This window comes from Battus philenor, unplaced genomic scaffold (assembly GCF_028537555.1).
Source record: "Battus philenor isolate CCGP_79_NKW_IND1 unplaced genomic scaffold, ilBatPhil1.0.hap1 SCAF_3, whole genome shotgun sequence".
Taxonomy (NCBI): Eukaryota; Metazoa; Arthropoda; class Insecta; order Lepidoptera; family Papilionidae; genus Battus; species Battus philenor.
The window spans coordinates 3,109,702-3,125,748 of record NW_027181693.1 but is presented as its reverse complement, the minus strand read 5'-3'; the positions used below and the strand labels follow the sequence as shown (position 1 = coordinate 3,125,748).

The 16,047-nt window shown below is 31.9% G+C and overlaps 1 protein-coding gene across 2 annotated transcripts; it reads right to left on the bottom strand.

The window, feature by feature from the left end:
* Positions 1-1,641: 1,641 nt before the first annotated feature.
* LOC137927125 (acyl-coenzyme A oxidase 1-like) lies at positions 1,642-15,211 on the bottom strand. Of its 2 annotated transcripts, XM_068770934.1 has the most exons (13): positions 14,960-15,211; positions 12,934-13,093; positions 11,736-11,904; positions 10,760-10,883; positions 10,139-10,383; positions 9,909-10,069; positions 8,886-9,048; positions 6,617-6,807; positions 4,836-4,985; positions 3,826-3,931; positions 2,464-2,616; positions 2,175-2,291; positions 1,642-1,833 (listed from the first exon to the last, which is right to left on the bottom strand). In XM_068770934.1, exons 1-13 carry the CDS (start codon positions 15,075-15,077, stop codon positions 1,690-1,692), a joined length of 2,001 nt encoding a protein of 666 aa, XP_068627035.1. In that variant the 5' UTR covers positions 15,078-15,211; the 3' UTR covers positions 1,642-1,689. The 2 variants fall into 2 exon arrangements, with proteins under 2 accessions (XP_068627035.1, XP_068627036.1); XM_068770935.1 differs by lacking the exon at positions 14,960-15,211 and having other exon boundaries at positions 11,736-11,881; positions 12,934-13,031.
* Positions 15,212-16,047: the final 836 nt, after the last annotated feature.

Genomic DNA, 16,047 nt, shown 5'->3' with positions numbered 1-16,047 from the left:
TTTTTGTGTATAAATAATGATATTATTTATTTATATTATTGCATCATACTTTTAATATAACATTTGACAGGCTATATTTTAAAACATTGCATCGATTGAACGTTGAGCTGACTCGAGAATTAGGTTTGGTTAGGATATTAGTTTTATTAGAACTGCCCAAAACAGACTTGCAATATAACATTGTTTGACATAGATCCGTGTAATTGCGCAGTATTTTTTTTTTCTAATTTTATATATTCGATTTTCAAATTCCGCTTCTTTAATTACGGTCGCAAGCACTAGCGACCGGTGATCAAATACAAAAATTTAATTAATCTTTACCAAAAATCAGCGCAGTAGGCCAGGTTAGATTGTACCGAGTAAAGATTCCTATTGTTAGTGATGTTATAATATGTTTCCTGTATTAATTTTGCACTGAGTCAGAATTAAAAATCTTCACACAACAATTTTCCAAAGTTATTACTAATAACGTCATAAATTAATATTCAAATTAATACTTATATTATACATTGTTTTAGTTAAGATAATACATAATCAAGTATGATGATATATAATCACGTGACGTATCAACTACAACAAATGTAATCTAGTAATTAATAATCAAGACATTTGCACTTTGTGAATTGTCTTATTTCAATATGATGAAGGAAAACGTCATTTTTTATTTTTTTTCACACCTTTTGAACTTAAGCGGCTAATTTAATTCATAAAGAATTTTACTTACTGTGTATAATAATATTAGTTATTATAAGGGTTTTTTAAGTATTAAATAATAAAATTGACTTACATATTAACATAAAAATATTTACACATATTAATATTTTTTAAAAAATGAGGATAATTTAAAGGTCACAATTTTTTGTCAACTTACTATTTTTGTATTTTATCGTACCTTCATTGTCGTGTTTATTTTCTATTATAAAATAAAATATTTTTTGTCTTAAAACAAGAGTACAACTGACCCGATATTTTACTTTATTTATATATGTTTTACCTTATATTATCTTCTTTTAACCGGTTTTTTAATCAATATATTAAATAGTTAAGTTTAATTACATATTTATATTAAGGAATAAAAACCTAGTATTAAGAACAAAGGCTCCCAAAGAGATCTAAATATACTTCCAGAGGTTTATTGGAGATCCGACGTCAGTCTACTTTGTCGTGATAAGAAAATGGCAGTTAATAATTCGTAAGACAAATGCTTTCGAAAGTGAAAAACTAAAATGTTAGCTTTACTTAACATATTAATGTAGACATAATATTTTTAAAATCTCTAGGACTTTTAAACTGACTTGTAAACACTTGTTTATTTCATGTTTGGTACGTGTCGATACTTACAAAGCGTAGATGGAACTTACCTGTAACGCAAATTTCCATAGATTGTTTCTTCACATTTTTTGTCGAGTTTTGAAAATATGGTAGGCATGTTGCTGGAGGGGGTCCATCCGAACTTAAATTTTGAAAAAACGGATACCAGAAAAAAACTCTAAGAACCTTTATTTTACAATCTGATTCTAGCAACGTACATTCCGCATTTTGTAATATGATTAACTAATGAGGTAAAGTGATAATCCTTTATCTTAAAGTGATGAAAAGATCATAAAACTTTATTTGATAATGTAAAATAAAACAAGAAAAGATAATAAAAATTGATTTATTGATTAAATCGCAGTACATTTTAAACTATCACAGTTTTCCTTGCATAAAAGGCTTGAGATATTTATGGAAGGTTTCGTTGACTGGTTCGGCGTTCAGAGGGCTCTTTAGGGCTTCCTCCATTAGACGTTCATAGACCCGACCGTCGTATGAGCCTAGTGTTGACTGCAACATCTGCAAATACAAATATTTTACAAAATAAATATAGAATAAATACACTAATTATAAGCCACATGTAGACCAAAAATTAGATTTTCATTAATTATTACTATAATTTTATTCGAAATTACTTTTAAAATTTGGTATATGTAGTTAGGTTACACAGATAAAATAGAACTGAAAGTTATTTTTTTTTAAGACGCAGTCGTATCTGTTACGATCAACAATTGTATATTTAAATGTAAATGTATTGAAAGATTTTTTCTATCTAACGTAAATAAACATAATTCAACGGTGGTAAATGATCATCATTATTGTTAACAATTTACATAAATAATCCTTATTTTCAAACTCACTTCGTCACGAAAGTCAAAGGCGTCTACCAATCCTACCGCATTTGGTCTAAGATTGGTAAGTGTTTCTTCGTACCATAAGTGCAACCTCTCGACGTCCTTTTGAGTTATTGAAGTGTACTGAAAATTGATAAATATCATTAGCAAAGTATATAAAAGTAAATGTGGTAATTTAATACAATCACACATCTGTTTTTGGTAAAATAACTAAAAACAATTTCTTATTGAGACATTGAGACAAATTAATTATAAATCGCTAATGACAATTAAAAAAGTAAATTTAAAAAGTCACCAAAAGTAAGTCCCCAAGCTTCTCCAGTGTCCAGAACAGACAATACAAATCAACAAGCTGATATAAGACCTCCTTTAGTTCCGCCGATACTCTTTTCGCCAAAACTTGAATTTCTTCATAAAATATTGACATAATTATAACTCTACAATGTGCCTGTAATTATTAAAAATATGAATATTTTTTAAGTTTCAATTTGACATAAAAACTTCGTATACTTTCAGTCGAGAGTTTGGAGACATATAAAAGGATTAGCGAGGCTAACTCTCTTTATTCTTCTAAATACGATCCTATAAATATTATTACTAAAAATATGTGACCAATCAAATTTTATAATTTCTCAGAAATATATTATCTAATGTATCTGATATTATTTCGACAGACATTTCAACGAAGTAACACTTTGTTAACAGAAAGCAACTCAATAGCTGTTTTGAATAATTATTTAATATACTACACAAATTCAACACATTAAGTAGGTAGTTACAGAATAATTATTATAAAAAAAATTAATCCGATTGGTGCGCGTGTCCACCTTTTAAAACAATATCTTTCCATCCGACAATATCCTTCACCGTGCCAGTTCCATGCCAAGATGTAAAAAGATGATGGTTTATTAGAAAGATACTGAACCCGGCCGTAAAATTATCAATGAATGTCATTGGGGGCCGGTAAAATAATACGACAAGTTCGTCGCTTTTTAAACCACAAAACAGCTACAGGAGCCTAAATGAGCTAGATGGCCTTAACCAATTCCACTCCAAGGCCGTTATGTAGCATCGATAAAATTTAATTGAATTATAGTATCTTGCGATTCTAGAATACGTTTCATTCATTCGTGATTCAAACAGTAGTCACAACCGTCAGAAACACAACACAAAGTGGGCAGAAGAATTACAAAAAAAAATTAACCTGTGTAATATATAAATATATGTCCTAGTCGCATAAATGTTTTAATAATAAGTCCGTCTACCAAACTTCAAATATAATATCCGGACAGTCTAACTACATATTTAATATTGTTTTGTATTTATCCTTCATTATTTATACATCAGAAACAGGTAATGTGTTGGTAAAGTAATCGAATGTAATCTAAACAAAAGTGTCATGTAAAGCGCTGAACAAACAATCAAATAGCTTGTTTGTTTGTTTGTTATTAAGTTACATATACTGGTTATAAAATCTATGTAGAAGGACTGAGATGACATTTAGTCATGTTACATTACTATGGTTACATATGTACGACTTCTAGAAGGTCGTAGGTACACTAACGACATGTCGACTTCTCTTACCGGATGAATGTATAAATAATTATATGAAAGATTAGCTTAGAATTAATTAATAAGAAAATATACTCCATCTTACTTCGGCTGCTCCAACTAATTGCACCGACGTCAAGTTCCAGGCGTCTTCAAAAGACATTCCGCTTTCGACTTTCTTCGTCATGTTTTCGACGCAATATGAAATTTTGCTACCAAACAAAAACAAATATAATCGGTTAACGCCTTCTTTCTTTAAATAATCATACAATTTTTTAAAACCGTATATGCATTATAAAAGCAAAAATGATTATTGGTAAAAAAACAAATGTTTTTTTTTTCAATATGCGAACACAAAGACAAATAAGAATATTCGCATAATAATTTGTAAAATCATTTTAGTTCATATTGTTTACTGTCCGTATTCATACAGTGTATCTTACCAATACCTTGAAACCCTGGTAGACATTTTTAAATAAAATATAGCGTTAAATAAAGTTCATTCACCACCAGCCATAATAATTGTTTTTTAAACCCATGTAATTGTTATGCTTCCAGGTCAAGAGTAACATATGCAATACATATATGTATGCCCCTTTTAAAAGACACGTTTTGCATACATACTCAAAGAAGTCGATTTTTTTAAAAACGATAAATTAAACTAATGTCTGGTATACTCAGTTTTTAAGATTTCGATCTTTTGATTTTATAGTAATACTTCATAGCTTTAGATACTCTAAATTTAACAAAATTCAAATGTCAATTTGATATATCCATTTTCACCATCATTTTGTTGCAGGACGTCCAGTGCTGTACAATATCTAGTTAGAAGTTGATTCTCTACAGCTTCTTTGGACTCAGGACTCACAGATCCGAAATCCGCGAGCAAAAAAATTAAAGAAAATACCTACGTCAGATGCGTCGCCCGACGTATTATATTGCCTAATTGATATCTTCTCAGTTTCCGGAAAAAGATTTGAACGTTTTCTTTATTTTGTGATTCTGCAAGTGACGTGACAGTGAACTCTCGACGTCCGCCATATCAAACCTAATGCTATCGAGTAAACAAAAGATTTTTTTCGATAATGTAATGGATGGAATAATAAATAAACGAACCTCCTTGCGACATCTTGGAAGCCGCGAACAATGCCTTCAATTGTGTTAGACCATTTATTACACGAACCTTTCGCCGGAGTCAATTTTAGATACGCAACTGTGGGTGTCAGAGGTTTCGAATTTAACTGTTGATAAGTTTTTGCTAAAAATCTGAAATAAGAATTTTAAACTGATAATGCATAAAACGAACAACGTACAGCCAAGTCAAAATTTTTCTATCGCCTTGTTATATTGTTTAGAAAAAAATACCATATAATAATAATAATAATAAATCATTTATTTCGGACGTTTGTCCATATTGGTTTTACAATAAAATAAAATATAATCAATTAATTTAAATATTTGCCCGTACTCGTGCCGGCTACGTGAACATCGCAGCCAGTGTCGCAGAATAGGACAGTCAGGCTTATCACTATATTTTCGTAGAATGTCGTTGGTGCTTCCACGTACTCTGTGCAGATGTGATGCGGTCCGTTTGCGCAATACGGTATGAAACCCGTCGGTGCGAGTTAGCGCAAACATCTCGGACGCGCTGCAGTGACATGGAAGCCCCAACAACATCCTAAGACCATTATTATATTGTACACGGAGGGCATTGAAAGTCCGCTGCGTGTAGCTGACCCACGGATATATAAATAATCAATAATTTCAAAATTTGATTTCCATGTATAATACCGCAAGAATCACTAAAAGTTATCGAATAAAATGACATTAATACAGAATGATTGATTGTAAGTGTAAAAAGTTAATGTATAGTTCATTTGCGGACAATTAATATATAGTACACCCTATCCAAATATTTATGGTTTCAGAAATAATAAATAACGTAATGATTTTATACTTTTTTATTTTCGGATTGCCACATAATAAAATTAATTATTGTTTACTATTTATCCCTGCACACTTTGTATTTTTTGTGACTTTGTTTTTTGTGGGCTCTTCTCAAACAAGGGTGCGTTTAAAACAGTAGTTCCTTTAAGTGATGCCCTAGAGGAGAGGATTAATTTTTCTTACGACACACATAACCTAACCTCTGTAAATGATCTTACGAGAATAATAATATCAATGCTTTAATAATTTTTTAGCTTGAACCTTCACTTCATTTCATCGGATTGATTGATATCAAATCAAGTGGCAGCTATCAATTAAAGCAAAAACGCACCAGTACAAATAGATACAAAAAGACAATGTACGAATTGAAACAAACGTTTCGTACTGCTTTTATGTGTGCGTGTGTATGTTTGTGTATGTATTTACACGGTGTTGTGTTGTTGGTATAAAAATAAAAGCCGATTTGCAGTTAATAATTATATATGAAACCCTATTTAAAAAAATGGTAACACAGGAAGAAAATGGTATTTTAAAATTTGGATTACTACATATTAATATTAATTATTGTTTGCTATCTGTCCATACGGACTTTTTACTGCCAGAAATTGTTGGCCTATCACATTTCAATATAAAAAATAAATTAACATAAAATTTGTAATTAATGCAAAAAAGTGTCACACTTTGCAGGATGATTGTAAATATGTGTAGAAGCATGAAAGCTTGTTGCTGACAAATGTGCTATACATTAACACCTTTAAAGCATTTAAACGCATAATTTAATAATTTACACTGTTCTCTGGAGAATGTATTATGCTGTATCGACTCGCTTCAACAACATCTGAAAACAACAATGGTCAACACACAATGTGTCCTCCCCATTAGGGGCAACGCCTGTAATCAATGACCCAGTATATGTATGTAAAGATTAACTATTTTTAAGTAAAGGTTACCTAGCTGTCTGCAGTAGTAAAACGGTGTTCTCTCCTTCGTAGGTGCACGCGGCAGTGACCTGGCCGTAGATGAGCGGCAGGTTTGAGGACAGCATGTAGCCATGGCCGCCGCAGGCCAGCCGGCACCGCTCCACATACGCCGCGGTGTCGGCGGTACTTACCGCTTTTAAACAACACGCCAGTGCATGCAACTACAAACAAAAGTGTATTTTATAGGTTAACCACACAGACGTAGTCCTGTATAAATTTTCGTCCTTGCAACCTTCTTTATACATGGTAGCCGTTACATAGAATCTCTTTTGGTCATCAAAATTTCAATGATATTAAACCCGTTCGGTAAGATAATTAAGGTGAGACGGAAAAGTGCAAGAAAAAAAAACTGTTAGATAAAATCTGTTCAGATATAACAGACACCTGACGGAAACAACAGGTCAATGGAGTCAAATAGACGCGCATTAACATTTAAAAAAAGAGAAGACATTTAATTATAATTTTTGCTGTCATCGAGATAAAAATATCTCAATAAATGTCTATAAAAAATTTAACGTATTAAATAATTAATATCGCAATAAAAAAATAACAAACGTCTTTAAAAACTATTTGCAAGCAGTCTATATGGTTCGTATTAAAACCTTTTTAGTAAAAAAGAACATTTCAAATGTTCTAGCAAAATCTGGACAAATAAAATAAAAGCAATCGACACATACAGCAGTATATACATTTAGCGAAATCACTTACGTTTATTTAAGTTGAAAAACCAATTAATTTTTATTACAATAAAAATTTAAATTAGCGTACAGTGAAAATTCAATACATGAGAATAAACTTATTATTAGCTGTTCTTTCAGTTTCTCAAATTGCTTATATAATTTTTAATTCCAACTACAGATAACTTTAGAGTACGTCGAAATTTTAATTCAGGCTTCAAATATTTTTCAATTTCAAAATCTGTTATTTCTAATATCTAAACGTTTATACTAAAGGTGCGTTTCCACTAGAGATGTATGGTTATTTGGTTGTCAACCAATAGAATTAGTCTATTTGCCTAACCTCGGTAAGTGCAACTGTAAATTGTGTGAATCTATTGATGCTTAACGAACGTATCACTCACTACACATTCTTACTCTTTGGTACGCAACCTTATACTTAAAAAAGAGTCACTTTGGTTTGATTTATGATATAGGCAATTTCTTTATCTTATAAATTTAAACATATCAATAAAGGTTTTCATATTATATATGTATAATGTTGCTGTGATACTGTGTTAAGACTACAAGACGACAATAATTATTCAATTTATAAACAATAGCACAAGTATATGAATAAAAAATAACATTAACATGTTGTTTGCTTAATATTTCATTGTATTTTTTTTTCAAATAAAAAACTATAACATTAAAGAAACAATAAAAAATATATACAACCATTTTATGATAATCAATTGTTTATTGTTTAAAAAATGAAAAAGATGACAATGTCGAAAATATGACCCGTAAAGGTTATTGACTTAACTCGATAATTCTTTGAGGTAAAATTATTGTTATATTATTTCAAAGGCATATATTGTATAAAGGCTTTTTATTTGTTAATTAAGATTAAAGAGTAAGACAGAATGTAATTCTCTCTTTATTACTTATTAAAATAGCAGCTAAATTACAGGTACAGGAAAGTACTTAAAGTAACTTTGGGAATAAAGGCTGTTCCAAAACATGTGTCGCCATAACACATGGGGTTAGAGATAAGGAAGTCTATCCTTAAAAACGTCAAACTAGACTCACGGAAAAACACAACACGCGCATTTTTCCCAATCAATTTTAGCTATAACTATAACGGGTTAGAAATAATGGCCACTGAGGCGTTTTAGGGTTCTGGATTGAAGACGACGTTCAACAGCAACCTGAGCAGATGACCTTGTAAAAATCGTCAGAAGACGCTAGCGCAGGCGGCTTCCCACTGATTATAATGAAAATCTATGGTCAAGACCTATGTCCAGCAGTGAACTGCTTAAATGTGATGGTGAAGGTAGCCTGGGACAAAACAGCGGCACACTCGATTTCTGGTTTGATTAGCGAGATGCAGACTTATTTATTATATTATTATTTATTCACTGACATTACTCACAAACATCGCGAGCAGAACTAACACATCCTAGAACACAGATATATAAATCAACAATCCACACAAACGTGGATTAAGGCTCGTATTCTATGTAATTATAATAGTATAAAGTTAATATAATAACAATAGGTAGTAAGTAGGTCATACTCACTTCTGCCAGTCGGTCAAAGTTGCCTCCAACCAACTCCTCGTTGATTTCGTGGAAGGTGTGCCATAGTTTGCCCGCCGTGATGCGCAGTGCATGGGTGGCTGCTATCACGATAAATAACTTATGCTGTTGGGTTGTATAATCCAGGATCTGACATTCAGGCTCTCTATAAAGACGTTAACACAATAACTAAAAGCAAGAACGTGCCATTATAAAAATTAGCAAAAGCTTTAAAAGGTCGCCTTTATCATCATTATTTTAGCCGTTACGACATAGACCTCTCCCATAGACCTATCCGCTTCCAAATACTCTTATTAGAACGACCCGTTGGAAGCGGGTGGATATCTCAAGCTGTGCTTGCCGATCCGTAATCCTTTAGGACCTTAAGACTCCAATGAGCGTCTGTTCTTCAAGCTAAACCTAACCTAAACCCTAAACCTAAAACCTAAACCGCGCACTCGTGGTGACGTGCGATTTGGTGATGTAACTGGATTAGTTGCGGTGGTGGTGACTGCACGTCCAATTTCCTGAGTGTCTACGGTGATGAAACCACTGTGAGCAGATCAGTGAAGACGCTTCTAGAATGCTTCTTTCTGGTCTTATTAGGGGTAGGGGAAACGTAGCGTAACGTAACGTTTCTCTGAGTAGGTCATTAAGCAGGCTTAAAAGAATTGCGTCGGGATAAAGGTCACTGTGAAGATCAACATTACATTGATACCACACTGCACTGGTGGATATAAGGGTGAAGCGATTTTGAATAATTTGTAGTGATTTTAATACAACGCTCGTGTGGGAGAATATTGGCCCCATGGGTGTTTTGTTAAGGTGGACTTGATGACAAAGGTTGCTGCTTCCGGGAAGGGTTAGGACGGTCAAAAGCTTGTATTGGCAAAATTACGTGGCTATGTAAACCTGGGAAAAATTTCCTAAAGAGTTCGAAGTCATCTATTGCATCGGCGTTCTTATAAGCGAGCTATATATACACGAATGAGGCAGGATGACAATGGTAATTTAGACTTAATTTACCCAGGTTTTAATTGAGATTGTCTCCTCACCGCTGAGAATCTAGTGGCGATTGTAACAGCTTTAGATAAGTAATTAACCATATCGTAAACTATGACCACTCTCACGAACACCATTGCTCCATAATTTAATTTGCTGTTCCTAGATTTTACGTAAGTTCCGTCCTAAAAATTGAAAATTAATTGAAAATTGAATGAAATTAATTTTATATATTCAACATTTTTTTAACTTACTTCTAAAACTTGGGCGTGTTTCATCAGCAAATGATTTCTCGGTATTCTAACGTTGTCAAAACCAAGGTATCCGTTATTCACAGCGTTCAAGCCAAGCTTCACGCCAATTTCACCAACTTTTATTCCGGGCAAAGGCAAATGTGTGTCTTCATCCCGAATTTGTGCAAGGAACGAATGGACCCCGTGACATTTGCCTTTCGTGTACAATTGAGCTACAACTATGCAATAATTTACTGTTTGACCCACTGAAACCAAATACACATTTAGTGTTATCGGCACTAGTCGTTATTTTTGTCTAAAATTTTTATAAGCGCTTCTATACTTCCTGCAGTATTACCTAAAGGAAGTATAGTATATAATGTATAAAAGATATATAAGTAAGGTGAATAATTATATCATAGTAAATTATAAACAGAATCCTATTGAAATTATGATGATATAAGAACGCATGCAAGATTGAAAGATATGGAAGTTTATTTACAATTATTTTCTACACTGCCTGTGATCATTGACTTAGTTACATAAATATGTTTTACACTAAGTTATGGAGCCTTCCAAAATCTTAATTCGCAACCTATCCCACTCCCTCATGCATACGTGCTATATAGATTGTTGACTCACAGCCTCCGGGCCACCACTTGTAGGCGGTGAGTGTTGGACTGTGTAGTATGAACTCCTTAGTGGCCGGGTCGTATGTAGCCGTCGTCTCCAGACCGCGTATGAACGTCCCGTGTCCTAGCTCCGTCTACGAATTTATCTTTTGTGACATTCTTAAATACCGCCATCATCTACAAACTCTCAACAGACACTTTCAAAGCAACTGCTCTTTACCTCTTTTTGTTTTCACTTATAACTACGAATATGACATAATTTAACTGCTTCTACTTAAAACTGGATTTATATTATAATTGGAAAGACACACATTTTATTTTTGAGTCATCAAACAAGATGCAGCACTAAAAATACGTAATATTGTGCTTGGCGTGTGTCAAAACATACTAAGCAAACTGCTTTATGTAAAACGACATACATTAAAGTTATACATAAAGATCACTCACGTACAACATTAGTAATATTAAATTTAATATTTTTATATATTTATTTAATAGTAATTTGTTTGAACAAGGGTAACCCAGCGGTAGAAGACTGATAGCAGTCGTAGGTCGCGAGTTCGATTCCCGGGATACAATCTTGTTCTTGTTCAAACTTTGTGCATTAATTATATTAGATTGACACTGATCACAAACAAGTTTCATTAGGATAGGCAGCAGCGTCTTCTGCGTACCATAATACTACACTGCGATCATCAAGTGATTATGGTATATCTCCTCAAAGATATCAATGGAGGAGGGGCTATGCCTTGCAGTGGCCGTCTATCGTCTAAAAAAGAAAATAGAAAGGATAGTTTGATAAGAGAATCATATTTTATTACGGAATATGTAATAACAAACAATCTTTTAACTTCCTTAGAGAAGCGTTGAAGTAATCGACTTGGCTATTAATATTATTACTGAAAATAAGAAAAATCCGGACTTGCTTCTTCTCTTGTACTATTCATAATTTGGTTATTAAAGTTAACTGTTTAATTTTTACTAACCTGAGCATAACTGCCAATGATGCTGCAATTCCAAGCTCTGGAAATCCATTTCACTTGCTGTTCCTCATTACCCTGATTCAAAATGGCGGGCATAAACATTATGTAATGAAGTGCCAAAGGTGAACCATCCCGTAAAGCGCTTGAACCTAAAAGACATCCTATTACATCTCTGAAACCAATCAATTGTTTTACACTAGCAATCAATTGTTTTACACTAAATAATCAAATGTTTTAAACAAAACTGTACGTCTTCATTGTTTTGTAGTTTTAATGATTTTACGTAAATTCTTGGAAACTTATCGTGCTAAGCAGTGTGTAATGCGCATAACGGATGATGGTAATATTTTATTATTCCCAGTATATACTTGTTGTGAGGAGAAGTTTGTATGCAGTGTGAAAATTATAAAATGCTAAAAAGAGACAGATAATTTTTACAAAATTTAAGTTAATTCAAAGAGAACTTTTTGTTTTTTTTTTCTTTGTCTAAGATCTGTATGTGGTATCCGAGCCACGGATTGATCAATACGGTGGAATTTTCAAGAAATATATCAAAATTTAAAGCGCCGAAAAATTTGATTGAGAAAAAATGAACTGGGAAAGACATGACTTCAATAATTAAAAACCCTACAACTATTATTAGTTTAGTTAGTTTTATTATGTCTTGTATTTTCTGTATTGCTCTAATTTTTGATTTTTTTATTAATTCTAGTTTGTATCGCTAGTTTTTTGTTTAATTTTTTTTTTGCTTTTACTAAGCGCAGACATTTGGGAGAGGGTTGTCGCTATTTGATACGCATCTTTTTTCTCCTAACTGCAAGTATTGATAATAATTTAACTAACTCTAGTACCTTAATTCTTTCCACTCCAATGTCGAGTGTCACTCGACACTAATTTTATTCCACAAGCTCCACTGTCGAGTGATACTCGACATGGTGTAATACTTCTTTTTGCGGAAAATTTTAAAACAGGAAAGATTTTTGTTACTAAAATGTTTGAATCACGAATGAATGAAAAATATTCCAGAATCGCAAGATACTATAATTCAATTAAATTTTATCTATGCTACATAACAGCCATGAAGTGGAAAAGGTTAAGGTTAACTTAATCTATAAAAATTATTTCTCTTGAGTTTCTATTTGTGAAGGCCAATTTAGACAAGCTGGGGTAAATTAGATGTTAACAAAACAATATTTATTACCTATAATTATGCACATTCATCTTGCCCTCATCCTGCATTTTGCGTATCATACTGAACACCGCGACAGATTGCCGGACTGCATTTTCGTATTTCTCCTTGTGACTTAGATATTCATCCGGTACTTGATTAAATAATTCTGTTTCATTTAACAAAACATTTTCTAAAACAAAATTCGTTATTAAAAAATGTCATGCTCTAGCGATTTCAACCACAGCTCTTTTTTTCTTAAGGTTTTTTTTTTCCTTCTAAGATTGTTTTATTATTATAAAATTACCTGCAATTGTAAAATAAAGACAAGCTTGGCCACGAATTTTATTGAAAATAATATCTTATTACATTGTAAAAGATTTTTAAGTAGCAATAAACTTTTTTTTTAATAAAAAAAAACGACTACAGCATTAAAGATATTATGAAAGTGATCACATAAAAATACGAGTTTGTTGTAAGTTCTTCTCAGATCACGACGCGTATGGAACCCTAGTAGTTATAAGTTAAAGGATGCCATTATAAAGGAGCTCAATCTGATTCTAGTTCTTATCAAATTGGGCTGTTCGGACATTCTTATCATTACGTACTATTATAACCCACTCTCGCGTCAACACAACCACAACGCCGAGTCAGTCTCCACCCATCCTCCACATCGAACGGTTGCTCTTTATTTACAATTCTCTTTTCAAAACCTTTTCTTAAAATGTATTTATTACTACTTAATAATTTTTAAAAATGGCAACTCAACATGGACTCACACAATACGCATGGTCATTGTAAATGACGTGGATTTATATGCATAAATTAAATGTAAATGACCGGACGGGCTAACCGTACGAATATCTAAGAGTCACATACATTTTCTGTTACTATATAAATGTTTTAAAATGCTAAGTAAAAAGAAAAAAATATTTCAATGTGAAGAAGGATTTCAGTTTCATATTTTTATTTCTGTTCTTATGTATTGAATTTACAAATTTATGTACTTATTGCTTTTTAAAGGAACATTTTTACATATATTATATTAATACAACTATGAAACAATTGCATAAAGTTTAAATAATTGAGTACACTATATTCACCAGAGCAGACTCAGAACGAGCTAAGACTATCATCTACATACAAGCAAAACGTCTAGTCTGACAGACAGAGTAGATGCAGACACATCTATCGTTTACATGATGCACACGCTTTATCTTGCTCTTATGTTTGTTGTTCTTGTTTACATTGACTAGGTATATTTTTGCACATTTTTAACATTTAACATATGATTAGGCGTCTTCTTGCTTTAATTCCCGTTTAATTTTTATTTGGTGTGTCTTTCAGCCACCACTGGTAAATACATCAAAAAACGCATCTCAGACATTAGAGTAGAATAGTAAAAAAAGTAATATAAATTCTAAATTCACGCATATTAATAAAATAATTCATGGCAAAAAAGCATATATACATTTCTTTATGTTAACACACACCATAATGATAATATATAATATTATTTAAATCAAAGTTCAAAATACTTAAGAAATATTTTGAATATTACTGAAACACGACGTAGAAAAGAGACCCGTCATGAAATAATTATACTCCATACTCCAATATTATTACTTGCTAATAATTATTAATAACGCTGTTGATGTTTCATTTGACTGCCGAAGAAAAAATTCTACGTCTAACGAAAACCAGTGGTTTCATAATTCTTATTAATATGGTCTAATGAACTTGTTGGATCAATTATGAATATTTGAATAACGTTATGCTAATTTATAATCTCAAACGTTAGTTTTTTTTTCTTTTTCTTGTTATTTAATGATCTCTTAACATACAACAAAATATGTCATAAAAATATTAAGCATAACTAAAATAATATGTTCTCGTATTACAACAACTAAAAAATATGTTGTCATAACATCAAACACTCAAGACTCAAGGCCATATTGTTCTAATAAGAAACGAACATCAATGTTGGTTAAACTAAAGTTGCCAACATAAAAAAAACATCACAAATCCTGGTTTACTTAAAATAAAAATATTTATGTACCTCTGTTTTTACGCTCCGCAGTTTTTTCAGTACCACCATCAATTAAAGTTGTTAATTCTTGTATATTAAAAGTACATTGATCTCTTTCTTTTTGTAAATCCTTATTTATTCTGTCCATTTTGCAAAATTTAACACTATTAACAAGCACTACTCTGACGCGTGGCGGACTGAATGCGTCTATATGTAATTCGTATTAATCGCCAACTTCAAAACGGAGAAAGCAATAACATTACAACGAGGTCAAAAGGTTTTACTTTGATTATGATTATTTTTGGTTTTACTATGAGAAAACGTGTAGTAAAAATACATATTGTAATCGCGAAACACTAAAATGTAGATGCGATAAAACGCAATAAATTTTAAAGCAACTTGTTATCAAATTGTTTTGACAAAAATGGAGGTCACGCAATCAATTTAATATCTTCGATAGAAATCATTTACACAAAAAATACATAACGTTAGAAACATTCTCAGCGCTCTCGATATTTCCGAAAGTTCAACGATAAGTTTAATAGAAGTTTTCATAATTTTCAGGTATATGTTAAAAATTTTATAATAATCCTAATGAATTACATTGATATATAAAAATTTTCTCCTTTTGCATTTCCTTACTAGTTGTCTCATGGTTAAGGCTTTTTGTATAATTTAGATTACTAGCATACTTATGTAAATATACTAATAATATGTGTAATGTTTAAATTACAATGTATAATAATTAAATTTATGATTAGACTTTTATTTTCTATTAAAAAAAAACAAGTTAAATATTCTTGCTTACCATGAAGAAACCTTACATTAATTTAAAGAACATTTCATTATACCGCAAAAATAATATAAGACCACTTAACAACGGGGTCTTGCAAGAGGTCAGTGCTGCCTTCTGTTGACGACCCAAACTTAGTGTAGAATCTTACAGCTATTTAAGTCCTTAGACTCACTCATTAATATGTTAATCTAAAGAAACTCCTTGTTTTCCTAGATATCAGAGTTGAATAGTAAGGAATAAAACAGTCCAGTAAATACCACGCGGTGTAAAAATAGAGCTGCAGCTCGCAAATTCGCCGTCACTTATTCAAATCTATAAGTTT

Bases quoted from the DNA above. Each gene is read 5' to 3' on its own strand.
- LOC137927125 (XM_068770934.1), bottom strand. From the start codon at position 15,077: ATGGACAGAATAAATAAGGATTTACAAAAAGAAAGAGATCAATGTACT. The intron at 13,094-14,959 runs GTACATAAATAT...ATTTTGTTTTAG, and splicing joins TGCGGAGCGTAAAAACAGAG to AAAATGTTTTGTTAAATGAA. The intron at 2,617-3,825 runs GTAAGATGGAGT...TAATAATTACAG, and splicing joins AATTAGTTGGAGCAGCCGAA to GCACATTGTAGAGTTATAAT.